The sequence below is a fragment of the Hyperolius riggenbachi genome, chromosome 12 (assembly GCF_040937935.1).
Source record: "Hyperolius riggenbachi isolate aHypRig1 chromosome 12, aHypRig1.pri, whole genome shotgun sequence".
In the NCBI taxonomy this organism is placed as follows: domain Eukaryota; kingdom Metazoa; phylum Chordata; class Amphibia; order Anura; family Hyperoliidae; genus Hyperolius; species Hyperolius riggenbachi.
In genome coordinates this window covers 21038689-21055376 of record NC_090657.1, presented here as the reverse complement: position 1 = coordinate 21055376, position 16688 = coordinate 21038689, and the positions used below count along the sequence as shown (strand labels likewise).

The 16688-nt window shown below is 45.2% G+C and overlaps 1 protein-coding gene and 1 long non-coding RNA gene across 9 annotated transcripts in view; one reads left to right on the top strand and one right to left on the bottom strand.

Annotated features, from left to right (window-relative positions):
- Positions 1-16688, top strand: part of CEP112 (centrosomal protein 112) — a 447202-nt gene that overhangs the window by 85282 nt on the left and 345232 nt on the right. For all 8 annotated transcript variants that reach the window (XM_068264055.1, XM_068264054.1, XM_068264058.1 and 5 more), the window contains exons 9-12: positions 4240-4326; positions 6215-6314; positions 7044-7162; positions 10033-10176. In XM_068264055.1, coding sequence (XP_068120156.1) covers positions 4240-4326; positions 6215-6314; positions 7044-7162; positions 10033-10176 — 450 coding nt within the window. The remainder of the gene's footprint in view (positions 1-4239; positions 4327-6214; positions 6315-7043; positions 7163-10032; positions 10177-16688) is intronic.
- The window catches only part of LOC137542267 (uncharacterized), a 109592-nt gene continuing 99697 nt past the window's right edge, over positions 6794-16688 (bottom strand). The window contains exon 3 of the long non-coding RNA XR_011025389.1: positions 6794-7138. This is a non-coding gene — a long non-coding RNA (uncharacterized lncRNA). The remainder of the gene's footprint in view (positions 7139-16688) is intronic.

Here is a 16688-nt window from a genome sequence, read left to right as displayed (position 1 = left end):
TGTGGTATAACATCCGGTTTTTATAGCCAGTGTGTTGTGCGCTCTCCGGTTCTCATTGGTTTCCATTGGCCGGATGCAACATTCCGGCTCCGGTCCGGATACGTCAGCCGGACCAGCCGGACCAAAAAATAGCGCATGTTGGAACGGACGCCGGAGTCCGGATCCGGTCCGGCTCCGGTCCGGACGAAACGGACGCATGTGAACGGTCGCATAGACTTTCATTGCTATGCCGTGCGTCCGTTTCGTCCGGTCCGCATGCGGTCCGGCACGGCTCCGGCACGGCGATTCCGGATAGCAGCCGCTAATGTGAACCGGGCCTAAGGCTGTATCGCCTCAGAAATCCGCAGAAATGCTGCAGGACCCGCGTTTGCGTTTGGGAGAAAATCACATCGCTCTGGTGGGATCTATCCCATTCAAATACATTAGCCAAACGCTTCTCAAAGTGCTCAGAAGCGCTCTTGGTGTGCACCAGCCCTCACACACATTCTCACTGCACAAGTTATTTGCTAACTGAGAGTCATTAACAATCTAAAGCCCCATCTACACCATACATTTTTTTTGTCCGATTCAATTCATTGATTCAGTTCAATCCGTCATGTCCGATCGGGATTCGATTCAATTCAATTTACCATTGCAAAACCATGGCAAAATGAATCTAATCGAATCTTGATTGGACATGTCTGATTGAATCGAATCAATGAATCGAATTGGAGAAAAGGTTGTATGGTGTAGATGGGGCCTAAAGCTGCTAAACCTTTTTGTAGGAAACCCACTGGAAGCTGAATAACTAAAGAAAGTCTGCATCACAACTGCAAGGAAAATACTGTTATTTTTGAAGACAACAGTTCTACCTTGGAGAAATCTCCTTCTTACCACGCCAGATGGTGTAAAATGCCACATACTGAAAGGCTCCACAGCACACAATGTTTCATAGTAGATGTTATTGAGACACTGTACCCACTTTTATGGGTTTTAGCACCAGAAACACTATATATACAGTATACATATTCTGTATATCGGTATGTAGCCCCCTCCTCCCAGTGATGTTTATCTATGCAGAATTCCCAAACATTCCACGTAGACACCTACCGGAACCAAAGATCTCACCACCTGTGATAAATGTAACAATATAAATCGGGGTAAGAAAAGACTTTACAACAGGCCAACACTGAGAAAGAATTTATAAAGTAATACTTATTGTAAAAAAAAAACAAAACAGTTTTATTAACAAACCAAAGTGCTGAAAGAGGATGTACAATATTAGTAGGAAGATATGTTTGTATAACACACCCTGGAGTTTAGCTACATACCCCCTATCTCCGCACACAGACTTCTCCCTGCCCCCCATGTTATGTACTGAATTCACTTTATATTTTTTTCCCTGAAACAGTCATTTGGAGTAAGCGCTCCTCACACATCTTGCCTTTACCTCTTTGTGGTAATTACACCTCCCTTACCCTGCTTCTATTTCTATGGGTAAATGGTCCTCCCCACATGTTGTTACCTCTAGCTAGAACTGCTGCTTCCCCCATCCTGCTTGTACCTCTTTGTGGTGATTACACCTCCCTTACCCTGCTTCTATTTCTATGGGTAAATGGTCCTCCCCACATGTTGTTACCTCTAGCTATAACTGCTGCTTCCCCCATCCTGCTTGTTCCTCTTTGTGGTAATTACACCTCCCTTACCCTGCTTCTATTTCTATGGGTAAATGGTCCTCCCCACATGTTGTTACCTCTAGCTATAACTGCTGCTTCCCCCATCCTGCTTGTTCCTCTTTGTGGTAATTACACCTCCCTTACCCTGCTTCTATTTCTATGGGTAAATGGTCCTCCCCACATGTTGTTACCTCTAGCTATAACTGCTGCTTCCCCCATCCTGCTTGTACCTCTTTGTGGTGATTACACCTCCCTTACCCTGCTTCTATTTCTATGGGTAAATGGTCCTCCCCACATGTTGTTACCTCTAGCTAGAACTGCTGCTTCCCCCATCCTGCTTGTTCCTCTTTGTGGTGATTACACCTCCCTTACCCTGCTTCTATTTCTATGGGTAAATGGTCCTCCCCACATGTTGTTACCTCTAGCTATAACTGCTGCTTCCCCCATCCTGCTTGTTCCTCTTTGTGGTAATTACACCTCCCTTACCCTGCTTCTATTTCTATGGGTAAATGGTCCTCCCCACATGTTGTTACCTCTAGCTATAACTGCTGCTTCCCCCATCCTGCTTGTTCCTCTTTGTGGTGATTACACCTCCCTTACCCTGCTTCTATTTCTATGGGTAAATGGTCCTCCCCACATGTTGTTACCTCTAGCTATAACTGCTGCTTCCCCCATCCTGCTTGTTCCTCTTTGTGGTGATTACACCTCCCTTACCCTGCTTCTATTTCTATGGGTAAATGGTCCTCCCCACATGTTGTTACCTCTAGCTATAACTGCTGCTTCCCCCATCCTGCTTGTACCTCTTTGTGGTGATTACACCTCCCTTACCCTGCTTCTATTTCTATGGGTAAATGGTCCTCCCCACATGTTGTTACCTCTAGCTATAACTGCTGCTTCCCCCATCCTGCTTGTACCTCTTTGTGGTGATTACACCTCCCTTACCCTGCTTCTATTTCTATGGGTAAATGGTCCTCCCCACATGTTGTTACCTCTAGCTATAACTGCTGCTTCCCCCATCCTGCTTGTACCTCTTTGTGGTGATTACACCTCCCTTACCCTGCTTCTATTTCTATGGGTAAATGGTCCTCCCCACATGTTGTTACCTCTAGCTATAACTGCTGCTTCCCCCATCCTGCTTGTACCTCTTTGTGGTGATTACACCTCCCTTACCCTGCTTCTATTTCTATGGGTAAATGGTCCTCCCCACATGTTGTTACCTCTAGCTATAACTGCTGCTTCCCCCATCCTGCTTGTACCTCTTTGTGGTAATTACACCTCCCTTACCCTGCTTCTATTTCTATGGGTAAATGGTCCTCCCCACATGTTGTTACCTCTAGCTATAACAGCTGCTTCCCCCATCCTGCTTGTTCCTCTTAAAAAAGTACTCTTCATACAGCCTACAGCCTCGTATCTCTTTGGGTAGATTCCGCTCACGTCTTGCTTGTACCTCTTCATATACACAGTGGATGGCTGTCAGAATATTTTGGAGATCTCCATACCTGAAACAATGATAATGTTATAATTATTTTGTTAATACTGTAATCTGTATTTATATAAAATATACACATTTTATTTTTTGCAATGCCTTTCAGACCATTTTATTTGAATCACATCACTAATTGTCCCTTTGGCTGTCATTTTTGGCACAGAGGTGAGGCTGTGAGCCCACAATGTTTGGAAGTGAGTTCAGGGCTGGTTCACACCAAAATCCCTTTCAAAGTGTCCGCGTTTCAAAATGTGCTTGGGTAACGTCACCCGTGAGGTGTTCCCACAGCAGTACTGGGATTTTGTTGAAGGGATACTGTAGGGTCGGGGGAAAATGAGCTGAACTTACCCGGGGCTTCTAATGGTCCCCCGCAGACATCCTGTGTTGGTGCAGCCACTCCCCAATGCTCCGGCCCCGCCTCCCGTTCACTTCTGGAATTTCTGACTTTAAAGTCTGAAAACCACTGCGCCTGCATGCCCGTGTCCTCGCTCCCGCTGATGTCACCAGGAGTGTACTGCGCAGACACAGACCATACTGGGCCTGTGCTGTGCGCTCTTGATGACATCAGCGGGATCGAGGACACGGCAACGCAGGCACAGTGGTTTTCTGACTTTAAAGTCTAAAATTCCAGTAGTGAACCGGAGGCGGGGCCGGAGCATCGGTGAGTGGCTGCGCCAACATAGGATGTCTGCGGGGGACCGTTAGAAACCCCGGGTAAGTTCAACTCATTTTCTCCTGACCCCCCTACAGTATTCCTTTAAAATGGCAAACGCGCTGCATGCAGCATTTTCTGTAGCAATTCAGCTGGAAAGAATTTGCAAAAACGCACATAGCTCTGAAAATCTCTTTGCACAATCCCAATCGCTAAGCGCTAGCAATCTAGGCCTAAGACAGCAGTTTGTGTTAGGAAGGAGATCAGAGGAACTGGAGAAAACCCACACAAACGCTGAGAGAATGTATAAACTCCATGCAGATTATGTGTCTGGGTGGGCTCTGCTGACCACTAGGCCCCCCGTGCCGTACTGTGTGCTTGTTATCTGTACGGCACATGGGGTCAGGGATATCTTGGAGATATTTTATACTTGTTTGTTCCTCCAGATGGACATTAAAATGAAAGCCCTGGAAGCTAAATTCCACGAGGAGAAGCTGAAGATGCAGCAGAAGCATGATGGAGATGTGCAGAAGGTGAGAGACGGGCTTACTGATTATCACTGTGTGTCTTTTCTCGTGAACACAGTGAATCCAGCGCAGGAGACTTGGGCACACAGGGGGCAACTTCGGCAACGTCAGAAGAAGTAGCTGAAGTTACTTTTAAATCACAATAATCCGTCTTCTAGCAATTGCTGGAAGCCTAATTATTTCATTCCCCACCATCCATGGCGGCCTGGAGGAGGAATAATATTTAACACGGCCGGGACTTGTGCAGCAGCAGGATAAGCCATATACCGCTGTATCCTGCACCCAAGTCTCCCGGCGCTGATTCCTCTCGTACTCCTATCACGTCATTGTCGCCTCTCTACATTTTGTGACCTCACATCACTGTCACCCCTCTCCTGACACCGTGATTTATATAACTTTAACCTCTTTCCACACACAGTCACAGCAGGTAGTGGCAGGAAATCTTTGTAGATGGGAATGATCAAGGCACGATGCAAAGGCGTATCTACAGGGGTGCAGGTATGGCATGTGCCATGGGTGCCTCTTACTTGGGGCACTGCTCTGTTGCATCCTTGGTTTTCTCAATACAGATTCTAGTTCCATCTGGGGGACATTCTGTTACCTGGTTACATCTTTTGGGGGGACAAGCTGCCTAATCATTATTTAGAGGATATGTATAGGCTGACCTATTGGGATTTTCCATTCTTATAGGCCATGCTTCACTTCAATTATGTCACAACCAATTCAACCGAGACCACACATAAAAAATTTTGGGCTGGCATCTCCCCATGGCTTATTTCCTAAGCCCTCCTCACAAGGAAGCGAACACAATATGTTTTAGCTGGATCTCCCCTTTAATGAGTGTTTGGCTGTGGCCGTCTAATAACATCCTTCTAGAATTCTGTGCAGCTCAACCTCCATCTGGTGATCAAAGTCATGTAGGGAACATCTGATGTCAGACAGTTCCTTCTTAGGAAAGCCAGGCTGGACGTAAATTCCTTCTTAGCTGTGACGTGCAACATTGTCAGATATGAGTCACATGACCCCTTGTGACATAGAGTCCCCCAGCGGCAGTGAATAAGGCCAGTAATGAGCATGGCTCTTGGTTCAATTAGGATTCCATGCATGTGAGCTAATAACAAAGCCCCTGGTTGGCAAATCACATGACTGAGCTAATTTTATGTCCGAGTGTGCTGGACTGCACATGGTGACACATCAAAGTCCCAACTACAGATGGCAATATTTGGTCAGGTGGGAGGAAGGAGTAGAGCATGAAAGTAATTCTTGTGAAGAGGCAGAGTCATGGGACGCTTCCTGGGGAGAATTATATGAGATCCTTTATCTCATCCTGGACAGAAGAAATAGGACCCTGGTAATAAAGATAAAAATATCTGCACATAAAACTCTTTCCCTGTAGAGTGGAGGTCATGTGGTGGGTCCTGTGCACAGCTTGTAACTGCTTGCCAGTCCTAGGTTACGCATGTACCAACATTCATACCAGAAATATGCTGGCTGGCTTGGCAGTCCAGTGAGTGTAGACAGCTTGAATTACGATACATTGTCCAGAACTGACCAGTAGTATCTACAGAAAGGGCTTCCGTAACATCTACCTGGCATTGGTGAATCCCTTTCTTAATACAGCTACTCTGGGCAATAAATGTACATAAACGCTGTTATCAGCTAGTGAATCACCTCAGTGGATCTATTGGGATAGGGCTAGAGCTAGTTCATTTCTTGTCTCAGCCGTAGCGGCCTGCACGGAGGTCAGCACAGCCATCCATTACAGTAGAACAGAGGTGCTGCAGCTGAGACAGGAAATGGGTAAGCCGGTGTCTCTTGCGTGTCCCAGGGAATGGTGGGAATTTGTGTCCACTGGCTTTCTTCTGTGGGAGATAACAGGACTTTTTCTTGGCAGATTTTGGACAGGAAGAATCATGAATCAGAGGAACTGAAGACCCTCTACAGAAACAAGCAAAATGAAAGTGAAGAGACGATCCGGAAGTTGGAGAAAAAAGGTGCCCACTAGTTTAGTCCTCCTTCTTCCAGCTTCTGTTCCCAACACTTTACTCCTGCTCCACTTTCTTCTCTACCAACCCTATTCTTCATGCTTCTGCTTCCATTACTCCTTCCTGCTGTATGTTCTCCTCTATTACACACACACACACACACACACACACACACACACACACACACACACACACACACACACACACACACACACACACACACACACACACACACACACACACACACACACACACACACACACACACACACACACACACACACACACACACACACACACACACACACACACACACACACACACACACACACACACACACACACACACACACACACACACACAGATAATGAACATTAAAAATAAAGACTATTTTAGCAATTGGTTTCTGGAGCCTTCGTTCAGTTACGTATCGTTGTATTTTATGGATAGAGCTTTCCATATTCCTCTCAAGTCATTTGTCCTTTAACTATAAGTACACGTACACGTTAAGGCTTCCCAAAATCAGCTGAATTTTTTAGGAAGACAGCATCCAGATCTTCTACTCAAACTGCACTTGTTTGACCCACAAAACAAGTTATGTGTAAATTCCAGAAACCATTTGAGCACTCATGAAGCTTGATGTTGTAGCATTCACTTGTTGGTTGTGTATCTGGTTTCTGCACAGCACAGTCTCCCATGATGTCCTCTGTCTTTCTGTTCCTCTGTGTTATACCAACAGTCCAAACCCTCCTCCGGGAATCACAGATTATCCGAGAGACGAAGGAGGCCCAGATTTTGGAGCTGAAGAAGATGTGTGAGCAAAGTACAGATGCCCTGAAGAATGAGTGGGAGAAGAAGGTGATATATAACATTATTTCCCAGCATGCCTCTTTTCCCATAATAGCTTCCATTATGTGACCTGCCTATAAGAGGCTGGAGCACCACATCTTCCATGTTAATGTTTTATGACCCGTCCTCTAGATACAGAATGTCCTCATTGCCGAACACAGCTTCTATTATGTGCATAGACTTATGTAAGCATTCACTCCCTTCAATGTTTGTCCTCTTTTGCCACGTTATAACGAGGAGTCAAAACAATGCATTTTGGGGTAACCCAAACCACCCGGTGCGTACTAACAATAATTAAGAAAGAAAAACCAAAAACATGAGTGTTCATAGATATTAAATACCCTTCCACCAAGTCAATATTTTGTAAGGCTACCTTTTCCAGCGAACACAGTGAATCCAGCGCAGGAGACTTGGGCGCAGCCGGCGCCACCATAGGCCGTAATAGGAATTACGGCTATAGCGGCGCACACTCAGTAACTTCGGCTGATGTTACTTTTAAAATTCAATAATTCGGCTTCCAGCAATTACTGGAATCCGAATTACTTAATTCCCCACCATCCATGGCAGCCTGGAGGGGGAATAGTATTTAACACGGCCCAGACTTGTGCAGCAGCAAGGATCAGCCATATACCGGCTGTATACTGCACCCAAGTCTACCGGCGCCGATTCCTCTCGTACGCCTTTTCCTGCGTTTACATTACAAGTCTCATTGAATGTAAGCTTAGCACATCTAGGCCTTGGTATTTTCACACATTCCGCAGGGTAATGCTGCTCCAAGTCCTTAAAGAGACTCTGTAACAAAACTTTCAGCCTTAGTTCTTCTATCCTATAAGTTCCTTTGCCTGTTCTAATGTGCTCTGGCTTACTGCAGCCTTTCCTAATTGCACAGTGGCTGTGTTATCTCTGTTATATGATCTAGTCTTTTTCCCTCTGTCATGTCTGTGGGGCTAAGGCTTGAATGTGTGGAATGTGCAGGGCTGATTGTGATTGGATAGAAGCGATACACACCCTCTGCAGGCCCCCTGCAGGCTCTGTATGACTCACACACTCTGCTTATGTGAGCCTATCACAAGCTGGTTAGTTTGTTTGTAAACACTGCCTAAAACTGTTAATTACAAGCCAGGATTGCAGCAGGGAGTGGCAGAAACAGCACAGAGGGGCCCAGGAGAACATAATGAATAGAATGGTATGCTTTTTGCTGTAAAAAATTTAGAGTACAGATTCTCTTTAAGCATTGGTTGTGGTGTTGTACAGCAGTCTTCAAGTCATGCAAATTCAGATGACTTTGTAGTCGGTGCTTTGAATAGGCCATTCCAAAACATTTACACTGCACACAGTTGAATGCTAATCAACTAACTACTTGATTTTGAAAGTAAATTGGTTTGGTCCAGATCTTACATAGAGAGTTTCAAAGCAACCATACATTATCACTCACAACTTTTACTTTAAATAACTTGTTTATGAAATTAAAGGTATTTTATTTTCGTTCTGCTTCATCAACGTGAATATATTCAAAATAAAAGTCAAATTAATTCCTGGTTGTAATGTGATGAAGCTGGAAAAACAACAAAAAGGGATGAATATTTTTGCAAGGCAGTGTACGAAGTCCTAGCTTCACATCTTCCATAAATCCCCATAACCTGTCCTTTGGCTATGTGAAGGCAGTTTTTCCGTACAGAGTCTCTAGTAACTGACTTCTATATTGGAAGCTGGAGAGCCACACGTCTCATCATGCACCCTGTTACCTGTCCACTAAGTATAGTAGGTCCTCATTACTCACCAAAGTCACCTGTCTGGACTGTATACAGGAGACTAGAGATCCATTTATCCTGTAATGCCCTTTTTACCTGACCAATAGATATGTAGACATACGAAGCTGGAGATATACAGTTCCATTGTATTGTTTTTGTGCTAGTTAACTTATGTTTCCATCATACCACTTGCTATCTGCTCTTTAGGTATGGGAGACACAGGGTACAAATATCTGCTCTTCCTGTTTAATATGCCAGCACCTATTCAGTCAGGAGACCTTGGGCTAGACTCCCTAACACTGCTACTGCCTAAAGAGCGCGTCCTAGTGGCTGCAGCTCTGGCGCTTTGAGTCCGCCAGGAGAAAAATGCAATATAAATATTATTTGTCTTGTCTGTTATATTATCATCTTATATGGCTTTACAATGGTGGATAGGCAAAGAACAGGAAGAATTCCTGGCATGGGATGATGGGAAATGTCCTACTCTTATCACAGTGTTTCCCTTATCTTCTCTGTAGGTTCACAGTGGTAGGTGGACTAGGAGCTGAAGGGGTTCATGACAAGGGTTGATGAGAAATATCCTACTCTTATCACGGTATTTACCTTCTCTTCTCTGTAGGTTCACAGTGGTGGGTGGGCGGGCTAGGAGCTGAAGTGTTTCATGGCATGGGATGATGGGAAATGTCCTACGCTTATCGTGGGATTTCCCTTACCATCTCTTGAAGCCCTACAGTGATGGGTGGACATAGAGAGAGGGGTTCCTGACATGAGATGATGGGAAATGTTCTACTCCTTATTATGGGATGTCCCTTACCATCTCTTGAAGCCCTACAGTGATGGGTGGACATAGAGAGAGGGGTTCCTGACCTGAGATGATGGGAAATGTTATACTCCTTATCATGGGATGTCCTTTACCATCTCTTGAAGCTTCACAGTGATGGGTGGACATAGAGAGAGGGGTTCTTGACATGAGATGATGGGAAATGTTCTACTCCTTATCATGGGATGTCCCTTACAATCTCTTGAAGCTTTACAGTGATGGGTGGACATAGAGAGAGGGGTTCCTGACATGAGATGATGAGAAATGTTCTACTTTTATCACATGACGCTCCTCATCTTTACTCATAGCTTCATAATGCCATGGCGGACATGGAGCAAGAGAAGTTTGAGCTACAGAAGAAACACACAGAAAACATCCAGGAGCTGCTTGATGACACCAACGCCCGACTTCTCAAAATGGAGGCCGACTATGTGGCGCAGACAAAGACTACTGTGAGTGTTTTTGGTTCCCAAAATGGTGGCACTCTTGCCTTTTCTTTTTTTGCCTGCAGAGGAAGCCTTATAATGGTGAAATGACCCTGTCACTAATCATTGTTGTAGGAAATGGGATTATTAGGGTCAGTTCACATTTGTTTAAAAAAATGTATCCCTGGCTCCGTTTTGGGCCCCGGAGCAAAACTGGAGCCACGGATACCAATGGTAAAAATAGCAGCAGTCTTCACTGAATAAAAAAAAAGTATCCTTGGGCGATCCGGGGGATCCAGATTGAAAAACCGAACAAAGGGTCCGGACTTGTCGAGACTTCACAGACCCCGGATAGGATTTCACGGAGCCCAGATATATGGAGGGGTAGTGGTAGGCAATGAAAAACATATCTCCCTCTACACAGACACAGAAACGGAGGGAGATCCGGATTACCTACTACCTGCTCCTTCCTTCAGCATAGGTGTCCCCAGGTATAGGCTAGAGGGGGAAGAAGCCAGGACAGGGGCGATACTAGGCTCAGGAAACCACCTGCATATAGTTTGTAGGTTCTTCCCATGTTTACTTAGGCTTCCTATAGTGACATTAATTTTCCCCCACTTCCCAAAATATAGTGGCAGGATAGTCTGATTCAACCCAGAAAAGCCCTAGACTACGGTAAAGAGATGCAATTATGACCGTGGTGGAGACATTAGATTGTGAGCACCTTTGGTAACATTAGTGTCGTTATTCAGTGTTCTCTGTAAAGGGTTGTGGAAAATGTCAGTGCTATATAAAAGCGTTATAGAAATATTCAGAAGGCTTCATTAACTCTGATTCATTCCTTTAACTTGTGCAACTTCTGCCCTTGAGTGCGCACAGCATGCAGTTCAGAGGTGGCCACATTGCATTGTGGGACATGAGGATGGCCCTGTAGTCTGACTCTAGAATAAAGATTTTGCACACTCAGTTCTGTGATGCTATAGTGATGCCATCGAGTGAAGTTTTCACAAACCCATTGAATGTAATGAATATGTTGCTGCTTAACCTCTTGAGGACTGCAGGGCTAAACCCCTCTAGTGACCAGGCCATTATTAGTAAAAAAAGGTCACTGCAGCTTTAAGGTCAAGCTGCAGGGCAGCACAACATAGCACACAAGTGATTCCCCCCCCCCCATTTTCTCTCCACCAACAGAGCTCTCTGTTGGTGGGGTCTGATCGCAGCGCTGCACCATGTAAATAGACGGAGATCACACCGTCTAACAGTCTCCCGAAGGCGGGGCAGAGCTCCGCCCCCCCAAACAGTAGATGGGCGCGCAGCCTGCGCGCGATCTCCTGCAAAACAGAGCCCCAGGACTTTACGCCAATCGGCGTTAGGCGGTCCTGGGGCTGCCGCCGCGGCCACGTCCATCGGCGTGACGTGGTCGGCAAGAGGTTAATAACCCTGCTTTACACCACTTTGCATAGTGGCAAGTCTCCTTTAAAGAGACTCTGTAACATCAAAAACCTCCCCTGGGGGGTACTCACCTCGGGTGGGGGAAGCCTCCGGATCCTAATGAGGCTTCCCACGCCGTCCTCTGTCCCACGGGGGTCTCGCTGCAGCCCTCCGAACAGCCGGCGACAGACCCGACTGTAGCTTCAATATTTACCTTTGCTGGCTCCAGCGGGGGCGCTGTGGCTGCTTTCGGCGCGGAAATAGATGGAAATACCCGATCTCCGTCGGGTCCGCTCTACTGCGCAGGCGGCGGAAACTTGCGCCTGCGCAGTAGAGCAGACCCGACGGCGATCTGGTATTTCCGCCTACTTCGGAGCCGAGAGCCGTCAGAGCGCCTGCGCAGGAGCCGGGAAGGTAAATATTGACGTCACCGCTGCACGGAGGGCTGCAGCGAGACCCCTAAGGGGATGGAGGACGGCGTGGGAAGCCTCATTAGGATCCGGAGGCTTCCCCCACCCGAGGTGAGTACCCCCCAGGGGACGTTTTGTCGTTACAGTTCCTCTTTAAAGTGACACTGATTACAGAACAAGTCACAAGTGTCTGTTTTCTGTTTTGCTTTACACACCCATATCTGGGCTTTAGTATGATGTGCTTTGGAATCTCCTGAGGCACCAGTTAACAGAAAGCTTATTCTCAGCTTGTCCAGGGAATGCTTTTTCTCTTTGTTCAAACTGAGAAGGATATGGATGTTTCCTTTTAAAATCATACCAGTTGCCTGGCAGTCTTGCTGATCCTCTGCCTTTAATACTTTTATCCACAGCCCCTGAACAAGCATGCAGATCAGGTGCTCTGACTGAAGTCAGACTGGATTAGCTGCATGCTTGTTTCAGGTGTGTGATTCAGCCACTCCTGCAGCCAAAGATTGGCAGGGCTGTCAGGCAACCGGTATGGTTTAAAGGGATAAATCCATATCCCTCTCAGTTTAGGTTCCGTTTAAACTATAGCAGGGACATATCACTAAAGCCGCGCACACACACCTAATTAAAGTTGGGCGAGGCTGGCAATAACTACCGCCTCAGCCAATAGACATGTGTACAGCGGCCCCCGACCAGCAACGGCTTCCTGGCAAATTAACTTGGCCGAGCCTCATCCAACTTTTGTGAAGGTGCCGCTCCCCCACCTGCCGCATGACCGCTGTGTGACAGCCTCCATATTCTTCTCACTACCATAAAAGTGGTATCACATACCACTCTTATCTGATCACACAAGGCTCCATATGCAATTCACTTTTCCTCCTGAGTTTTCTCCCAGGAGAGGAGAATGCCTTTTAACCATTTGCAGACTGACGCAGTTGAAATCTTCGTCCTGCATGTGACAGCGCGGATCTGACAGGATGTAGATTTCAATCATCCCGCCACTCTGGCCGATGGCTGCATTTTCTCCCCGCCGCAATACACTCACCCTGCCGTATCTAGGATGGCAGAGCTCTGTGAGACAGTCAGGAGCCGTTATCATTGGCTCCTGGACCTGTCATCACTGTAAGCCAATCTCTGTCATAGGGACGGCAGAGAGAGGGACCTGCGACGGGGAAACAATGACGGGAGCGGCGGATTATTGTGGCAATTTGGCAGGAGGTGGCGTTTTACAGTACTAGCAATCTCTGCAGAGACTGCTGATACGGAAATGGTTAAATCACAAAGCAAGCAAGGAAATACTGAAAATTATTTCCCTAGTACTTTTTCACCAACTTTTAGGTACTTTTTCAATTGCAAAATACTTGAAAGTTATTTTAATGAGAACATGAAATTTATCTCTTCGGAGATAACTCAGAAGAAAATGTTAATTGCATATGGGCCCTGGGGTGCTACCCAAGTGTGTTGTTCTCTCTTTTGCCGCTGTCTGTCCATCTTGTTTGTTTGCAAGCGTCCCAGAAAATATTGGCGGTATAGAATGTAAATCACAAATGATTACTATTATAATACTACAGCTGTAGCAGCGTTTTATCAGCAGGATTAGTGAAGGGAGACTTGATGATGTACCGCACTGTCATTTACTTACTCAGTACAATCTCTTAGATGATAATTGATAGAAAAAAAGTAGACGGGCACTACACCGCTAGTGTGCTTCTATAAGGGTATGTAAACAGCACTTAGGACATCCGGAGTAAAGACCAGGTTGGATCAATGTGGTTCATGCGTGCTCAAAACCAATACAACAGCATGCATTAGAAAAAAGAGGAAAAAAAAGGAAAGGAGCAGTTTGGCACTTGCATTCCACTTAAAAAGCTTTATTCCTGCGGCTTCAAAATTTCCCATATTCATATACAATTCTGTTAAATATCATGGTAAAAAAGTCCTACCAGGTCTCTGAGAGCCTCTGAAGATGCTCAGTGAGCGAAACGGTCGTCAGGCCCCACACTGCTCCCACCATACCCCACAGCGTATGAAGGACCTGGTAGGACTTTTTTACCATGATATTTAACAGAATTGTATAGAAGAAATACAGACTCAGGAGCACCAATGCTGGCTTCCAAAGTTAAAGTGTGCCACGGTCCCACCCCAGTACCAAGGGGTCACAGTAATGAATAGCTTCAATGACCGGCACCACACGAAGAGTGTTATAGCTCAATCACTTTATTCTGCCATCCAATCGCAACGACAGACTGCTGTTTCGACCATACCCTGGCCTTTGTCAAGTTGCAGATAAGTTATCTGCAACTTGACAAAGGCCAGGGTATGGTCGAAACAGCAGTCTGTCGTTGCGATTGGATGGCAGAATAAAGTGATTGAACAGAATTGTATATGAATATGGGAAATTTTGAAGCCGCAGGAATAAAGCTTTTATAGTGGAATGCAAGTGCCAAACTCCTCCTTTGCTTTTTTTTTTCTCTTTTTTTCTAAGTCAGTACAATCTCTCTCCGCATTCAGGCCACACACAAACTTAACAACTTATCATAAAACTTCTACGGGTACGGTTACGTGTCTATTCTCTCCACCCTACTGTGTGATGCTTGTCCCTGTGTGACCTCTGACCCCCACACATCACAGCAAGAGCTTGCTGAGCAATACTCCAAGACCACATCCTGTGCACATACATAACCGTTCTCTTGTTGTCCTCCTGATGTTGCTACATATGACCTCACTGTAAACATGAAACAGCCATTGACCATCTATTGCTAATGACAGAGCTTCCAATGCCCTCAAGAGATGATTATCGCTTTGAGAAAGTCTCACTCAGCCTCTACTGTAGAGGGAGCGCTTACACCAGTTAGTGGCTTCCAGTATTGTCTGCATTGTGAGAATATGGCTGCTCTGCTTCTCAGTGTGTCACTGGGCAGTCTAGGTTGTCCCAGAAAAACATTCTCTAAGGAAGTGGTTTAGGGTTAGTCTGTTTGAAGTTTAGGGAAAGTTCAGGGCGTGAGCTAAAGCTTGGATTATTGTAAGGTTAAAGTTCAAAAAGGCACCAAAGTGACATATAGCAGAATGTAGTCGATTATTTAGGATACTTCTTTTAAAGGATACCCGAAGTGGCATGTGACATGATGAGATACACATGTGTATGTACAGTGCCTAGCACACAAATAACTATACTGTGTTCCTTTTTTTCTTTCTCTGCCTGAAAGAGTTAAATAATCAGGTATGTAAGTGGCTGACTCAGTCCTGACTCAGACAGGAAGTGATTACAGTGTGACCCTCACTGATAATAAATTCCAACTATAAAACACTTTCCTTGCAGAAAAAAGGCTTCTGAGGGCAGGAAAGCGATAAAAAGGCTCAATAGTTCATAGATTTTAGCTCTGGCAAACTTCAATGAACGTGTAATTGAGTAAAAACAATAAAACAGTTACAATTTAAAAAGTAGATTTAAACATAAAATAAAACTGGAATATCTTAAAAAGTCATTTTAGGAGAAGGAAGATGGATACAATTGTTTATTTAATTTGTTTATTTTCGCCTTGGGTGTCCTTTTAAGGTTAATTTTCTCACAGATCATCAGAAGAAAGAAAAAGTTCCATCAGGCACTGCAGTTGATTCAGATTTAATTGTGTTTTCAGTGTGATATGAATCACAACATGTATATATATCTTGCATTCAAAGAGGTAGGTACAAAAGTCATGTGCAGACAATTAGTGCTTTTATAATAATTGCATGACATGGATGTCCTGCCATATTAGAGTGTGGCGGTGGTGGGAGCAGGGCAAAAATGGTAGCCTAACAGCCGTTTCACGCGGCGGTGCTTCTTCCGAGGCTGATCCACGCCAATACACAAAAATACACAGGTTTTTATTTCCTGTGTCACCTGTTAGGAGCGGGTACGCGATGATGTATGCGTTTCGGCCGTATGCGTAGAGACGCTAATACAAGTGACGATCTCAGGAATTATGCCCACTCTCAGCCCGACCGGTTTCAGCTCTTACTGTCTTCAGGGGCATTGAGAGCGAGCGTGCATGACCTCTATAAGAAAATATATTCTGCCTACTGGTACATGAGCTCTGTCCACTCACGTGCCGTCTGTCCGTCGATTGACGCTTACTTTCGGCACACGCGACTCCCAGTTCGCTTTGTGTTTCACCACCCTTCACTTCTGCTTAATCAGTGCAGGTATTGAAGTTTTATCTTAACCCTTCCCTGACCCCAGATAAAATCTCTAAAAATCCTATCTATGGTTTTGAATAATTTTAGATGGAGCCATGTTGGAGCGTTGTGCAAAACGTACACGAGTTGAGGCATCGTTACCATTTTTAATAGATTTATATGTGCCACTGGAGGGAGAGGCAGTTTGGACCATACTTTAAATTTTTGCCTAATCTTGGCCATTATTGGAATAATATTGAGTGTTTCAAACGCTGTAATATCTGGGGATATAATGATACCTAAGTATTTAAATGAGGATACTTTTTGTATCTGATTACAATTAGCCTGCATGGGGGCATTTGGATTATCTAAACAGAGGATAGAAGATTTGTCCCAGTTCACCACCAGCCCAGAATATTCCCCAAACGTTTTTAAAGTGGACGTGACATTAATTAGTGAAATGTTGGTGTCTTGCAAGAAAAAAAGGGCGCCTGCATATAATCCTATTTTTTTCCTGGATATTCCCATAATTAA